Source organism: Leptonotus elevatus, chromosome 7 (assembly GCF_054856555.1).
Source record: "Leptonotus elevatus isolate MCC_2025b chromosome 7, RoL_Lele_1.0, whole genome shotgun sequence".
NCBI lineage: Eukaryota > Metazoa > Chordata > Actinopteri > Syngnathiformes > Syngnathidae > Leptonotus > Leptonotus elevatus.
In genome coordinates, this window is record NC_141245.1 from 16,633,747 (window position 1) to 16,651,622 (window position 17,876).

Sequence of the window (17,876 nt, forward strand, 5' to 3'; positions counted from 1 at the left end):
CTCAATAGTCATCTCATTATATAGGATAATACAACACGGCCTTCCTCTGCCTTGTTTTCCTCCTCCCTGACAAACGTATACGCCATAGCCAAAAGAAGACAGGAGAAAATAGAGCTCCAAGAAAATGTAATATTTCTGTTTTTAATATCAAGGTCTATAAGATCAGGGCATAGATGGGTTCCATAGCAATATGTTTATTTAGATATTTTATAGGGAGGGGGGGAAAAAAAATCTAACTATCAGTTGTATGTATGGGGGGAGAGGATGGTGCGAGCCAAGCTGCTGTTTCTGAGCTCATCGTATATGAAAAATAATGTTGTGTATGGCTATACTTTTATATATATTGTCAATATGGCATCAGGGCTCTTTTACAATGTGCCATACTTCAGGCCTGGGCTAACAGCATTTTATGGCCCACCAGCAGTTCATCTTCATGTCTCAGGCAGGCAGGAGCAGTGCATAATAATGTCGTTTCCTGCCCCCAAATGCTATTTCACGGGCCGGGTCTCATTTCTCAAACTTCACCACTTTTACAATTTCCCAAACTTTTATTCCCGTCATTATTACCAACAAGATTTCATTACGTATTTAGAATGTAAACAAGTCTGAGTAATGATGCTCTCCCGCCCGCCTCCCACGGAATGGTTCCCTCCTCTGATCGCTGTGCCGCTATCTCACCACAAACACACACACACACACACACACACACACACACACGTGTTAACACACAACGGCAACATACTGCGGTTTACTAACCCACCGCTACATGAAAAGTACGAATATATACGCTTGTAAAGTGCTACAAACAAGATGCAACTCAAAGGAGTGTGTGCACATGCATGTATATGCTCTTGAGAAAGGCGGGGGGCAGGGGGGAGGGTTTACACTCAACTCACATAAATCATGTAGAAGAAAAATGAGCAAATCTGCGGGCTAACTCATCTCCTCTCCATCCGGAGAAAATGAAATTCACGGGAATACCTATCAAAACCGCAATCATCCAGAGATAATATCTTCTTTGGTCTATCTGCACTTTCCGATTTAATTTCCTCCATGCCCTTGACATCCAGCGATAGCATTAAGATGAAGCACATACAGTAAGGGAGTAGTTCTCAACACTTTTTGATATATGACACCGCTGCGCCTAATGTAATGTCATCATTTGAAAATTAATGCAATCGTTCTTTTGTTTAGGGAGTTTTTGGGGGGAGGATCACTAAAGATGATGAAGATGAAGACAGTCGTGTGTGCGTATATGCAAAGGAGAAACAAGTTGTGCGTGTGTGTAGCGCTCTGACGCCTCCCAGCTTGTGTGCCAGAATGACATGCAATTACATGCGGGCCTGCCCCAAGTTTGTGTGTGTGGGTTGGGGGGGGGGGGGGGGGGTCACTGAAATTACTCCATCATTTAGCCGCGACATCCAGATTAGAAACCCCCCATTGCCCCCTCGCGCGTTACACCCCCTCCCCCCAACGACACATCAAATATCATGAAATCATTAGTGTAATAAGCATGGAAATCTGTTTACTGATTATCAAAAGCCAATCCCCTCCTACCCCTTCTCATCTCTGTTATCGCTCTAGAACTGCCTTCGACTCTTTATAATCTGCAATGATATTAGCAGGGAAGGAAACCACCAAAAAACAGTGCAACATGTGATGTTGGTTTTGCAAAATCCCCGAATTCTACCTTCTTGCACTCTGGGTCACCTCAGCGTGTTGCCATTTTGGATTCCCTCACAAAGTCAGCGCCTTCTGCAGCTGCCCGTCGCTGTCTGTCATTAAGACAACCGGGCTACCAGCCTCTGTAAACTCTTCAACTCACCGAGGGACGTCATCAAGCATGGCCCAAGTCAGCCAGGTGTGAGAAGCATGACAAGCCTGTGTCCTGACACCAGCTTTGTGGGAAAAAAAACACGAAAACTTAAAGAGCAGTGATTTGTTATAAACGGTATAAAAGGTGTTACATAACGTTAGCTATCATTAAAGATATGCTGATTGAATATAAACCCAATAGGGCTCTTGAGATCTGCAGACTTGGGTCAATTGGTGGAGCCCAGAGTTTAAAGTAAACATGGTGAAGCTAAATTTAGCTGTTATGTTGCACACAGATGGAATAAGTCAGCCCCGACTGTAAATGTTTTTAAATCCAGCCACACCCTACCTTTGATTAAGGTATTTTAAATATTTAAAATCATGTTTTTATTTTATTTTAATTATTGTATAATTATAAATGAATGATGTTTTTTTTTTCTACTTTGCCTTTGAATGTTGTTCACTGTTGTGTCGGTTGATGTTTGTAGGTTTTGTCTTGTGTGTGAAGCACATTGAGTTGCCTTGTGTATGAAATATAGAATAGCTATAGAAATTAGGCAGTGATTTTTACCTTTAGATAATTAGGCACAGACCGTTTACCTGGTTACTGGGTTTTAGCGCCCCCCCCCCCCTTAGCGCCCCCCCCCCCCTTAGCGCCCCCCCCCCTTCACTTATTTCTATATTGCATTACATTTATTTTTAACCACACACTGGTAATGAATAAATAAATAAATAACTTAATTTTGGGACTGGAATGAATTAATTGCTTTCCCATTCATTTCAATGGTAAACTTTAATTTATAAATCACAAGATATCACAAGTTTTACTTCTTTTTCTCCTCTTTTCATTTTTAAAAAAATTTATAAAAAAATTAATCGAATGGACATTTCAGGTTACACATAATCAGTTAAGTTCATAACTTGAAGTTCCATTGTAATAGTTGCAGCCCTAGTGAAAATCCATGGCGTGATTAAAATAAAAAAAGTAATGTGTCAGTTATAATTTGTTGTCCTTGCGTAGGATTGTATCACTTTTTGTTCCCCTTTCAGCTTGCCTGTTGGAGTTTTCTTTTGTAGGTGTAAAATGTTTGAACCTTGGAGGCGTTTTGTGCTCTTGTTCCAGAATACTTTCTTCCTACCAAGAAGTCTTCCAAATCCCATACCCACTCCCCCCACTGTCCTCCTTACTCTTGTACCTCTATGTGTCCCCTGGCAGTGTGCCTAGCAGAGTGCTGAAGCAGAGCTGCAAAGTGAACCTGCGATCACGACGAGGCCGTGTCGTAACACGTATGGATAAAGCGGCATGCTTTTTTTCACACTTCATCCTTTTGTCTTTTTTTTTTCATTCTATAAAATGCATGGACTGATTAGCAGCTGCCGGGCTACCTCTTTCGCTACGACTTTTCTTGTTCTGAACAGAGCAAAGCATCATTGGAGTCATACTCAAGTGCTCTTGCCTCACTGCTCATGTGCAAAAGCACACAGTTTAACGCGATGCACTGGGAGCAATTATTTTCATTCTTTTTACTCTTTGTTCTCTCACGTTCACGCGGTCTGTCGAGATATGACAACAAAACACACAAGACAACAAATGTCTTCACATGCAAATTATAATTGCCCACCTAACGGCAGCAACGTTTGACTATTTTCATAGGAATAAAATTGTATTTATAAAGCGCCAAAGCACAGCAAATGTAATCTCAAGTCACATTTTATATAGACCCACAAACCCTATTCAAGCAGTCCTCTCTGTAGGCTCCACTCTGCCTATTCGATCATTTTGATAAGCATCTTGTATGAATGGAAGCTAGCGTACGCACACAGGAAATGCACAGACCAATCTCGTTTACCTTAACTCCTCCCATACGGTACGACCCAGCCGATTACACGTTTGCTCAGAAAAGCTTTGCAAGTGGGCGTGTGAGACAGGCAGGTAGTGAGGAAAGAAATCCAAGGAAACGAGATTAGGGATTGACTCAACAATTATGACTGCAGTAATGTCTGGACTATAAGTCGCACCTGACTATAAGCCGCACTAGCTAAATTTGGGGAATACTCGAGTTTGTTACACATAAAAGTAGCACCCGACTGTAAACCGCAGGTGTTTTAATGTTACCGCACTGGGTTGCCGCGACTTTCTTTTCCATAATGAGGGCACAAATTGTTTCGCTCTCGCTCTCCTACAGTATTTGGGCTCACTTGGTTTGTTTTGCTCTATAGTGCGCCCCCTTGTGATCTGATGGATAAGCCGCACCTTTGCATTAGCCGCAGGGTCGAATGCAAGTGGAAAAAAGTAGCGGTTTATAGTCCAGAAATTACTGTAGTCAAAATGGTTTCGTACATATTTCAAACTTAATTAATTCACTCCCAGCCATTTTCACTGAAGCAATCCCCCTTTCTCTCGGCTGTTTTACTGGATTTTGACAAATTTTGCAAGAACCACGGAGCGTGTTGCAACATGTCCCTGGCTGATCTCTTATACTCTGCTGTCACCTGCTGGCGTTTTTTTGTAATTATTACTATTGCTTTAAGCAATTTCTTCAGGTCAGAAGCTGCATCAAAGGCTTCTGTATTTTCAAGCATAAAAAAACATCAAATACGTTTTGGGAGTGAAGGACAAAGTATTAAAAAAACATATTTATAAATTTTGGGGTTTGAATGAGTTAAGTAACTGATAAACAATTCAATTCCATAATTCACTAATGGATAATGCAACTGAATAATAGATACAGAATTTGTAATGAAAAACTCCATACATGAATAACAAAAGTGAGATCATTTGTCCTAGGCAAAAAGACATTGCAGATATATCTGTAGTTTTTGACAAAGCAAAACTGAATAACAGATACCTCTAGCTGTCTTTTCAACTAGTTCCAATTCTCTTACTGATCTTGAATGAAAATTCCAACTTTTCATCACATTATGGCTGGCTGGAAACCGTGGCTGGAAAAAAACTTTACTCTTTCAACCACTACATTGCAATTAGGTAAATAATAAATTGCATAAATTAATTAATTTGACCAAAATCTATGAGAATGTAAAATAGTGTCTTGCGGAAAACTTGATGAAATGTCTGTTTTATTATACAGTGATAAACATCTCAAAGCTTCTACGACAGCAATGCTAAAATGTTCATAAAACAGTGTCTTCACCAACTCATTCCTCATTGAGACAATTCATTATGAAAACCTTCATATGAACAATGAGGGAAAGGGGGGGGGGGTTGATCAAAACCAAGACATGCTGAACTATTCAAACATCTTGGATGGCGTACAAATCCCTGAACATTATATAAAGCCTTCCTAAAATAAGGCTGCTATTAAGAAGAAAGCTCAAACAATACAGATTGATTAATAAAAGAGAGTGATGGTTTTATTCCAACAGTTTCAAGACAGGGATCTAAAAGAATAATATGTCTTAGGCTTAGTTGGGTTGACGCGCTCATCTGGAGAGCAGTACATCAGCAGAGAATCATAAATGCCTGTTTGGAAATCTGTTGGGATGTTTATGTGAGCGACTGAGAGGGAACAACATTTTGAACACTTCTACAAGTCTTCCTCAGGGGGGAAAACATGCTCCATTATTTACTGTTCCCGGCCCCCGAGTCGTAATCAAGAGCGCTGAGCTCCCCAGGCAGCCGAGTGCCGGGGTGCAATCTCCCTATAAGCATAAACACACCCATAAATTCAAACGCGACGCCACAGTCGCTGGGGTTGAATTCCTCGAGACGTTTTGCACTGAAATATACGGCGATAAAGGAGCGGATGTGTGCTTTTATCACTGCGTGTGTAAAGTTAAAATGCAATGTAATGTTAAAAATACACTCAAGTGTATAAAACCCAACACCTGCAAGGAAGCAACGATGGCTCAGATGCTGCTGCTGCTGCTGCCGCTGCACATGATCTTTTGTTTGTTAAAAATCCGATTAGACAGACTACAAATTTACATACAATTGAATATGATCTCTACTAAAAACTTGTGATTGACACGGTCAAAGCACATATTTTCATCACCAATAAGATTAGCATTCATGTCATACAATTATTAAGAGAAGTTACCCTCTGCATAATTAAACACAATCAAACAAAAATACTGTTAAGTAAAACTGCTCACTCTTTGAATACACCTTAAAAACACAAAGGAGAGTAACAGACAGCAAAAATGTACATGATGTCTAAGGTTTTAAAAAGGGTCTTTATGACTGTCTTTACTGTAGATCAGCCTTTGCCAAACGTGTTAAGCCACACTCAAAGAGTCACTTTTTTATCTCTTCCTCTTTTTGTGAGTGACTTATATAAATAACGTTGGAGTCTACCTATCAATTCTGTATATATAGCTGCGCACATAGTTGAAATTAAGTCACACAAGCCAGGCGCACATATGCAATAGCTACGTTGATTTTAGATCTGCGCGATATTGGAAAATCATGCGATATGGTTGCTGAATATAGCGATTTTGATATTATTGCGATATTTAACATGTACCTAAAGAAATGAAATTTTTATTATCTAATGAAAAAACGGAATCTTTTCATGCAGCAAAATGAGCAAACTCAATATATTCTTAGTTAATTAATTGTAATTACCTCTGTTCAACTATTGGATGGCAGTGCACATTTGAGTTAGTGGCTGACTGGTCAAATTCAGATAAAAGTGAGGGTGCATAAAACATATTGTAAACTCGATTTTGGATTTTATTTCCTCTTGAAACAAAACCTGGTGTTCTCAACTTCTACAAAAGTAGGTCGCAACTTTGCAACAACATGAAAATGCCAGCCCAAGGGTGACGACAGTTGAGAACCACTCTGCTATAAATGACGATATTTGTATTTGGGAGGTTGTTGTTTTTTTTTGCCAGTAGTATACAGAATAAAGCAAAAATGCAAATAAATACAACAACTGGCATTGGGGAGAAGAAACAACTGCACATCAGAAGGCCAGAAACCAAGATTCAAACTGAATCTCTCAACTGTGAAGCAGATTGGCCGCATCAGGTAAAGCAAAAATAAATGAATAAAAAAAATAATAATAATTTGTATTATAATTATGATTATTATTAATATAAGTGTGTGACTTCACCTGTGTACATAAGGTGAAATACTTTTCAGTAACTGCATATATAGTATAGTATAGCTTTAACGTACTGTAGTCATTTAAGCGGAGTGCATCTTGTGTGCACTGAAGGCTCGCTTACTATCGCTATACACAAAGTGATTAATATTGTTAATGCATACAACCCTGTCTTGAATTATTCACACGACCTTTTATAGAGCACTGCATTATTGGCTATCTACATTGCCATCCACCTGCTCAGATCTGCTCTGCTCTGTAACTTGCTTTTGATGTCCATCTGTCTCATCATTGGAGATGTATTATGAAATCTAAACATTATGCTTGATGAGGGATTGTGGTCATGAAACACTTCCGTTTCGGTATCAAGAAGGAAAGTCCACTCAAGTCTAAGTCCAAGGATGTATATTAACCTCAACATATCGGGGTTTGTAAAAGGGATACGTCAACAATACATTGGTTAATCATTAGTTACAATGAGTATTAATAAAATGAATAAACTGGTAATGTGGAGGTCAGATATCATTGTGGCATATTCAGGGTCATTTGCCTAGTGTGGTCGGTATGTGTGTATGTGCATAGTTTAGTATGCAGGGGGCCAGGGCGTGCGACATCCGCCGAGAACCAGGACCCTCGCTGACCCCCGTCTATAATTCATCCTGTGGAATAAGGGGCCAAAAAGAAAGCCTTGGTTCTTTCCCGCCCAAAAAGAGGAACGAGAACCTTTTCACTTTGTTGCATGGCACTATGACCTCGTATTAAAGCAAGTAAGAAAGAAAGCCTAGAAAGAGACATTAAATTTTCAGGTTTCGTCCCATGAGAGAGTTTCGCGCAGGCTCTCGCGTTCATCGGCGTGTGTGAAGACAGTGTGTGCATATGTGTTTTTCAAGGGACTTGAAGACAATTTAAATGATACGATTATTCTAATTGTCGTCATTTCAAGTTGGATTGCTTTATCGCTGTCTAGCACTAAACAACTTCATTTTAATTAAGCAGATGTCAATGTGCAGTTTATGTGTTACTGAAAAGAACTTACCAGATGCTCCAATAATGCTTTCATGCGTCCAGCATCCCTGCAACACAAAAGCACATTTACAAACTATAAGTAAAGTTCACTGACACAAAATGATCACCTTTTTCATGAATGATTGCGTTGAGCTCTATTTAGCAGAGTAATGCTACTGTGTGGATGTAGCGCAACTTTCCATAGCTGACATCACGTTGCTCTTCTTTACATAGCAGGGCAGTTGAGATGGACTCAACAGTGCCTCTGCTGGGTGCAGGCAAGTAGTGCACTCCATCTTGCAGATTCACTAATTCCAGCAGATCAACTTTTTTTCTTTTTTTTTCAAATAAAGTGAAAGTCAACTCTAAAATTGTCTTTTCAATAATATGTTATATGCAGCCCCACTAGTCTAAACATGGTATTGTGTTTGTGGAACATGAATTAAGCAGCAAAATCCACCCGTTTTTAATCCATTTAGCAAAATGACCCAGAGAAACTTTATTTTATTTTGGCAATAGTAGAATGAAGTGTAATTGCACATCCTTTCCAGTAGATGTCAGTGGTGCTCTCATTTATTTATTTTAAATTTCAGGCAAATTGATGCACTTCAAATCTTTTGTTTCAGACTAAAACACAATGTTAACAAAGGTTTTCTGTTGTAAGTTCAATCAATACTTGTTTCCCTTTTTTTTTCCTTTAAGGATAAAATGTTATGCAGAGGTGTGCTTCTAACAATATCTTAGACTTATAATACTATTTATATATTTCTGGCGTAACAAAATAATTAAAAGCACTGCATTAAAGGGTAGAAGAAGTCTGCCTTTGTTGTCTATTTGTGTTTCTAGTCGAAACAATGGCAAGCTGCTAACCATGTAAAGATTATAATTATGCTTATAATTATTATTAATAAATAATAATTAACAGTATGTAGAATAAACAGTGTAAGCGATAGAATGGCAAGTCGGGAAATGTGTGTGTGTGGGAGGTTGGGGGAGGGAAAGGCAAATTGGCAGTAAATAATAGATGCAATTTTGGCATATTTCAAATTTGCAGCAGTGGAAATCAAAAGATCAAGAGAATACAAACAGCCTCCGATCCCAGCACCCCCGACCAACTCTGGTCCCCATTACTGACAACTCGTGTGTGTGTATGTGTGTCCGCGCATGAAGAGAGGAGAAGGCTTATCGACAGGCTTCAGTTGCTAATGCAGGCAGCAGCATCACAGTGTAAATCTATACCATCTCTAAAATTACATACTGTCTAATACACCCCCACCACCTCTTACCCTTTCCTCCCCAAAATCCATCCATCACACCGGGCTCCATAAGCACGGTCATTCCCACATCATTCATTTCAAATAAGGTCTGATGGAATGATATGAAGATAGCAAGATTGATAAAAAAAAAAGGATGATGATGAAGAAATGAAGGGGGAAAAGCAGGAACCGAGGCAGCCTGGATGGAACGAACACAACACTGCAAAGCACATGCAATGTTAATCATTACAAAAAGGAAACTCACATTATGTAAAATAACCTTCAATAATGCTCAGAAAAGCAAATCACAACAATTCAATTAACCTGAGATTCATCAATAGGTGCTGCTTTTTTGGTGAGCAACAGCGTTCAAATGGGCTCAGCAATTAAGGTTGGTGTGTAAGTGATATAATTTCAATTACTAGCATTTGTCTGTCCAGATGTATTTTTAAAAAATTATAAAAAATCCTGAGAGAAAAAGTGAGGCATCTATTTTAAGTGGAAAATTGACTTGACATTGGCTCTCAAGTAAGCAGCACAACTTAAGAGAGAACAGTCAGGGATGAAGAGATGGATGTACTTTCAACATTTTCTTGATGCAGGAAAAAAAAATCTATTTGGGGAAAGGCATTTATTTGTTCAGTTGGGAGACTCATCCGCAACAAACCGTGTCCACAGTAGAGGACACAAACTGAGAAAATACAGTCTTTCAGTTGATAGGTAGATTTACTACTTTTTTCCTGAAGGCAAGAGGCGAGTTGTTTATTTAGGGGGAGGCGTTTTTATTTGTTCAAGTGGCCGACTTAGCTGGGAGACATGGCTCTAGATTAGTGAACTCTGTTTGAGAAAATACAGTCGGACGGTCGAGAGATAGATTCACTCTTATTTTTTTCCTGAGGGGAATTGGATAGGTGTCTATTTGAGGACAGGCGTTTACAATTGGATGATGTATCGAAAAACTGACATGGCATAGATTAAAGTAGGGGCCGCAATTTGAGGAGATATTACAAGAAAGACAGGTAGCTAGCTAGGTAGGACGGCATCTCATCATAAGATAATTTGTTATGTCGTATTTGTACGTGTTCAGACTTTAGTAGGTGCTGCTGTTTTGACTAGCAACATTGTTCAAAGGGATCAACAGCGTGTGTGTGTGTGCGAGCGAAAAACTCTATAATGTCCTATAACTGCAATACAATTACTTTTTCCCACAAAGAGCAACATGGAGACAACTAATAGAGGAAGTTGTTTATTTGTTCAAGATAGATCGATGGATAGATAACTTCCCTTGAGTAGAATTAAAAGAAAATATAAAGCAACAATGAAAGTAAAGGGTCAAAAGGCAACCATGAAAGCCCAATTGTTGTTTATTCCGTCTTCGTGGCAGCACAAAGTCAACCACTTAAGGCCAACTTCATCTGGACTGTAATTATATTACATTGTGACAAACACCCCGCCACATTCATTATACATGGCGGGGAGCGCGGCGGGCAGACAGCGAGACATTTGTTACCGTGGTGACAGTGTGTGTAATCCGCTAATGAAGCGCAATTAGCGGGAAACAATCTAACACAGGGGAGACACGGACACGCTCGCATCCTTCCCCCTCCTCCTCCTGCATCCTTTCACTTTATTCTCTCCTTTTTCTGCAACATATCATTTTAGGATTATTAAAAATCTCATTTTTAATGGCATTTAATCAGGCACTCTTTTTACATCTTGTCCTGACTTCATGGAGGGGGCCAGCTAGATAGTGATGATAATCCATTTTACATGCTCATCCCCGTGTTCAAAACATATCATCTGATGAGGTCTTGAGGGAGCGAGCTCTCCGTTTCTCCTCATCCTCTCGCTGTCCTCACCCCTCCCTCCTCCTCTGTGCCTTCCACGCAGCAGCGGCATTGATTTCTGAATTACGCCACAATATTAAATAATTAATATACTTGCCGTGATTGATGTTTTGCATTAGGCCCATATTAGGTTATCAATCAAAATCCACTTGGTTTAATGTAATAATATTGAAAATGTGTCAGTGCCTGTTCATCCAATTTGTAGCGGAGGCAGGCCAGATAGTAATGGCCGGTGTAGCACAAGGCCTGGGAGACGCGGCGGCCTTGCTCGCTACAACCACCGCGGCACATTACATAGCTGGCACGCCGCCGAAGCAGAAATGGAAGAGAATAAATGACGGGAATTAGGCGCGCTGAAGAGCGGTACATGCTAAACTGCGATAAGCTTGACATAATGAGTATGTGTGTCAAAAAAAATCACTTGTTGGTGTTATATCACAAATCTTCAACATGGCACTGGCTACGTGTAAACAAACAAACATTCAAAAAGTACAGTTATTGAAAATCCATTTCAGAAACTTAATAACAAGCACCATTTAATGACATCTGATCTAAAGTAGTAAAATTGAAACTGTAATTTCATAATAGTTCAAAAAATTGAGTTAAAATTAAAAATATGTACTGTACTCTAAAAAACGACTGTGCTATTGATTTGTGTTGGTCATTTTTCTGCCACTAGATGGCATTATTGCATTTGTAAGACTGTGACAGCTCAGTGCATTTTTATTTTCATATTAAGAGCTATCTAATATTTAACATGAAGTAACTTCGGCATATTTTTAAATTGTAAAATACAACTTGACCCCAAGTCTCCAGAAATATCTCCATTATTATTAAATGTATTGCAGATAAATTTTGACGTGGACATGTCTGCTGCGTTGCTACTGGAATTCCCCCAGTGCAGGCTTTCCAAGGGGCGGTCATTAATCGTGTGTAAAAAATAAATAAATAAATAAATAAATAGTGGCGTTAAAGGAACTTTAAATTAACTCAAAATCAACACACAAATTTTGACACCCATCTATAAATATTTTATGATTCAAGAGACAGAAAACCGACATCTTCACTTTTGACTGAACTTAGCATTTATGTCAACAATTAATATGTAACTGGCAAAATAATTCCTAATGCACACACATTGATGTCATGACACAATTGATTAACCAATCAATATTCAAATGATCAAAATTTCCCTCAATTTTGATCAATTGAATGCTGATGTTTTGAAGAAAATGAGGCAAAATGACTCCAGCCAAATGGTAAAATGGCACTTGGTGACTTGATAACGGGTAAAGTAAAACAAAGCAGTTTATTCTTAAAAGCGTAGGAATTGAGTGAGAGTGGCGATGTTAATTACTACGGTCAATTAAGTGAAGGTGGACAAACAAACTAAGCAATGCCAAAGTCAATACTGACCAATTTAACACGGTGGCTGGATCCATCACAATGTCGGCACTTCTCTGGTAGTGCCTTCAGTCTGCCTCGCTTGCCCATTCGCAGAAATCTTTTAGGCTGCATTTACACTGAAGGTCCAAGTGTTCCATTCCAATTTTCATGCTTCTCCAATGTCAATTTTAGATCCCACATATCCGATACAAGCGTCAACGTTGGGCATGAAAGCAAACAATAATTAAATTTGTTCAACTTGAATTTCCCCTTGTAAATAAACGCAGACTGTTATGTTCTAGCTCAATGCAACAATTTTTTTAGGATCACTCTGTGAGAGAGACTATTGGTGCTGACAAGCAACAATTCATGAATCAGTTGAGTTATCTCCATCTCTTTGTTCATTTGAAAACATGTGGTCTAAAACACAGAACACTCTAATCTTTTTATTTGGAGGTTGTAAAGCGCCTTTTGAAGGTGCGGGGGAGCCGGGATTGATCCCAAATGATGTCATTATCACTCTCGCTGTCATTGGCATGTGGAAGTGGTCTGAAATTCCAAATTGGGAAGACATTTTGAATGAAGTGGTGCTGGGCCAAGATATAAGTTACAAATAAGTAATGTATGAAACTATCACTCCACACTTTTTTTTTAAAGGGATACACATTCTTTTTATTATCCTGTGAGCTGGATGAATTATTTCCACCTTTTAACAACTTTTGGCATTCTTATTGATATCTGCAGTCACATATTGTGATAAGGGAAAGAGAAAACATCAGCCAAAAGCAGGATGCTACATGACTGAAAGTAACATCATTCATGTTTGTGCGCGTATGTGTGTGTGTCAGCCAGCCCATTTGCCGCAATTGCACGCCTTGTCAAGCGTGTCATTGAGAATTCATATGTTGTTTGACTGCTGATGCAATGACAGGCATATTTATTAAAAAGTCAATAGGATAGGGGCCGAGCATTACACACTTGCGCGCACACATTCCAATAAAAGAAAGCATGCAGTAATAAACATTTCCCATCAGTGACATCGGCCTTTTACTAACACAAGGCAAATGCTTGATATGAAGCAGGCAAGGGACACAATACAAGAAGCCTGGGATACCCCCCTCGGGCCTGATTGCTATCGCTACAAGTCCTTTTAAACATGGCGGCCAATTGAAATTGAAATGGCATTCTTATGTGGGTACTATCACAGCAACCTCTCAGGGTTTATGTCGCAAATAGAAGGGATGGTACGCACTAACAAGATGGAGAAATGTCAGTGGGGTTCATCGGGGGCTGTCAATCCTCCATGCAACACCCAAGATAAGTGTTTAGATTTTCCCCCGCAATTGTTAAAGGAAAAGCTGTGAATTATTTTACCAGACAAAAAGAGGTTCGTGATTATTTGCAAACACCGCAAACTCCCACAAATGACCCCTTTTGGGCAAGTGGTGCAACCGCTACACCTAGACGTCGTCAGTGGCTTGTCAACTTTCATCACAGTAGCGTGGACTTAAAATCTAAAATTGTGGAACCTCTTATTCACATCGTCACTGATTGGGAATGGAACCTACGCTTCCTGCACAGACATCACTCACTCGATGTGTTTTGTTATAGCTGTCCTGACTAAGGCCCAACCTATAGGGATACCCCCCCGCCCCCGCCAATCCCGATATTTGACAGAATAAAATATCGACAAATGATTAATCAAACCATTAAATAAAAATATATATATAACGAATAAAATAACTTTTTTTTTGGTCTCTTAACTCTTTGACTGCCAGACGTTTTCAGAAAAGGGATGCCGTCAGTGCCAGCCGATTTAAGCATTTTGACTGATCTTTCAAGGTCCACAGAAAATGTTCTGTTTGGACTATGGAAACACACGTACTACCAAATGAAAGATTGGACTTTCATCTTTCATCAGAAAAAAAGAGTTTGTTTCTACCTTATTCCGTTCTTTAGTAATCAACAATAGAAAATGGTTAGTTTGACCCAATTTCGCCTGTTTTGGACCAAAATACGGAGAAATCAAGCTTTTAGTGAAACGATATTATTTCATGCATTCTAGTGAATTTTACACTTCTTTTTGTCCATGAATGATGCCACAAACACCTAAATAGTGCTTTACTTCTATAAAACACTACCACCAAGAATGAAAAAGTGTTTTTTGATAGCAAAATACGTTTATTTACATTCAATAGTGTAACAATTTGACAACAATTTGGCAAACTATTTACAAATGTGTGCAACTGTGGTGCTATTTACAAATATGTGGATGTTTCAACGACAGTTTTTCTTTTTGTAACTCTCTCCTGCGTGCAAGGAGACGCAACAGCATTTGCACAACAGATTGCCTCTTCGCGTGCGCCACTTTCTTGCAGGCCGTTTTTTTCCGGGGAATAGCAAGTATATACTGCAGTGTGTCATCAAGTCTAATATCAGGATCATGCTACGGTTTCGTTACGTCTCGCTTCCTCGTGTCCTTCAGTTGCTATACCTGGTGGTAGGAGATGTTCTGATCCATTTTATCCACTCCATTCATGGTGGCATCGTAGTCCAGAAACAGTGTCTTCTCCATGATCAGACTGTACCCGCTCCTCCGATGAATATGCATTGGACTCGGGGTACTCTTCATTGTCCGATCGAATGTCCGCTTGTGCAGCTCCGGCGTTAGCAGCGGTAGCCGCGCTTAGCCGGTGAGGCTTACTACGTAATCATAGCAGTTGCGTCAAAGCTTCCAACTTTGGTGTCAAGCTCGGAGTCATCATCATCATCATCATCAATCTGCATTGGTCGATGCCAACTCTCCATCGCCCGATCGAATGTCCGATTGTGTAGAAGTACCCGGCCGGCTATTGTGCGCGTTTTCCGGCCTTAGCAGCGCTAGCCGCGCTTAGCCGGTGAGGCTTACTACGTGATAGTAACAGTCGCGCCAAGGCTTCCAACTTTGGCGTCAAGCTCGGAGTCATCATCATCATCATCATCAATCTGCATTGGTCGATGCCAACTCTCCATCGCCCGATCGAATGTCCGATTGTGTAGAAGTACCCGGCCGGCTATTGTGCGCGTTTTCCGGCCTTAGCAGCGCTAGCCGCGCTTAGCCGGTGAGGCTTACTACGTGATAGTAAAAGTCGCGCCAAGGCTTCCAACTTTGGCGTCAAGCTCGGAGTCATCATCATCATCATCATCAATCTGCATTGGTCGATGCCAACTCTCCATCGCCCGATCGAATGTCCGATTGTGTAGAAGTACCCGGCCGGCTATTGTGCGCGTTTTCCGGCCTTAGCAGCGCTAGCCGCGCTTAGCCGGTGAGGCTTACTACGTGATAGTAACAGTCGCGCCAAGGCTTCCAACTTTGGCGTCAAGCTCGGAGTCATCATCATCATCATCATCAATCTGCATTGGTCGATGCCAACTCTCCATCGCCCGATCGAATGTCCGATTGTGTAGAAGTACCCGGCCGGCTATTGTGCGCGTTTTCCGGCCTTAGCAGCGCTAGCCGCGCTTAGCCGGTGAGGCTTACTACGTGTCATAGGAGTCGCGTCAAGGCTTCCAACTTTGGCGTCAAGCTCGGAGTCATCATCATCGTCGACATCAATGCGCTTTTTAGTATTGATTGATGCTTTCCGTCTTTGAAAAAAATGCTCAAGCGTGAGTTGCTTGCAACCGGTTGCTTGGTCAAGCCACAATGGCTTGAACCAGCCATTGTCTCCTCAACACTCTAGCTCCGCCTCACGTCTTCTACTGACGCCCACGGTGGGCGGCCCATCCAACCTTGTGCAAAGAGAGTCATCGCTGCCCTCTAGGGGCCAAAACGAGTCTTTTACTAATCAGATCTGCCTGATACTTTCAGCACAGCTGCCCAAGGCTTTCCTGCACCCGTTTTTGAAAAAAAAAAAAAAAAACATAGGGGACGTCTTTTAACGTCCTCGGCGCCCTTCCCTAGGTTTATGCTAAACGTTTTATAACGTTTATGGCAGTCAAAGAGTTAATGCTGGATAATATGAATAAAAGGCAGAACATTTGACAGTTTTACAATAATTTGTCCTCTTTGTACTCTTTGAAACCCAAAAACGTGTAAATACATTTTTAATACCTCGTCCTTCACTCCCAAAAACGTATTTATTCCTTGTTTATGTTTTTTTTTTTGCAAGAGCATACAGAAGGCTTTGATGCAGCTTCTGACGTGAAGAGGTGGCTTAAAGCAATGGTTATTACCAAAAAATGGCCAGCAGGTGGCAGCAGAGTATAAGAGATAAACCAGGGCCATGTTGCAACAAGCTCTATTTGCCAGTGTTTTCAACAGGAAAAACAGGAAAACAGCCGGGAGGGAAGGGGGTTACTTCACAACAGAAAGAAAAATCAGCAAAAATGGTCTGATTCTTTTTAAATGTGTTTGTGCAGTGGCATAAGAAAAGGTTGTCACATGAGAGAGTCGGTTACCACCATAATTATTCTTTTTACATTTCAGTGATTGCTTTTTATGTCCTTTGATTGTTTTTAGGAAAAGTATTTACTGTAATTAAGATTTTACCAACGTAGGTACGACGCAAACATATTTGGAGCAAACCAGTGCAGAGGCCAAGAGAATGGACTTCTTTTTTTCAGCTTCATAGAGTGAAAGCAATAGAAACACAAAAGAAAAGGCAAAAGGGAAACGTCAGAGAGCAATCAATTTCCCTGCGGTTTCTTCAATAGCAGGCAGCCCCTTTCATATCTCCCAATTAGAGGCTTCCCTAATCAGAGAGCCACCTCTCCATTATTGAGAAGCAGACAATGACACCACCCAACATTCTGCTCGGAAAGTCTGGAGATTGCTGCGCTGATACACAAAGACTAAAGCACTGGGCTGCTACGGAGGGGTGGGATTTTGTCAGTGTTAAAATCACATGTGGAAATCTTTTGGCTCGCCAGAAAACTGATGGGGAACAATGGCGGCCCCGCGCAGCATCTGTCATGGCACAATATAAAAAGATGATCTTGGCATCAATTGGACAAAAAAAAGGAGAGGGAGAGGGACGGGCGAGACGAGAAGTTATTCATTTGCAAATCAGGCCCTGGCGCTCAGCTCTATTTCAAGCGAGCGGCGGGTGCCAGGAGTTAACAAGGTAATCACTTTCAATCCTGCCCTTCAATTGGACATCATACCCTCAGCCCGAGAAGAGCCCGGGCCTTCTCAAGGAGGGGATAGCAAGCTGGCTGCACACCTGAAGACAAGTGTGTACGCGGACATCATACACATTATAAATTGGCACACATTTGCACACGCAATGCAATTGGACAACTAATCATCGACAGCTGGAATTACTACAGAACTTATCCAACAACTCCCTTCAAGTACATGATTGAGATGTGCCAATTGGAAAAAGGAAATTCTTAATTACGGGACCAAAGAAAAACTATAACAAGGAGTAATTTTTGAAAAAGAAGGTGTACCTTTATGCCAGCCCTTCTCAAAGGGGGCGTGGTGGGATCCCTTCCACCCCAGGCAGGGTTTTTCC

General features: G+C 40.6%; 1 protein-coding gene across 2 annotated transcripts in view; it reads right to left on the reverse strand.

Moving 5' to 3' along the window:
• The window catches only part of rsrc1 (arginine/serine-rich coiled-coil 1), a 127,758-nt gene that overhangs the window by 68,531 nt on the left and 41,351 nt on the right, over positions 1-17,876 (reverse strand). For both annotated transcript variants that reach the window (XM_086081051.1, XM_086081052.1), the window contains exon 5: positions 7,921-7,957. In XM_086081051.1, the coding sequence (XP_085937177.1) occupies positions 7,921-7,957 (37 nt within the window). The remainder of the gene's footprint in view (positions 1-7,920; positions 7,958-17,876) is intronic.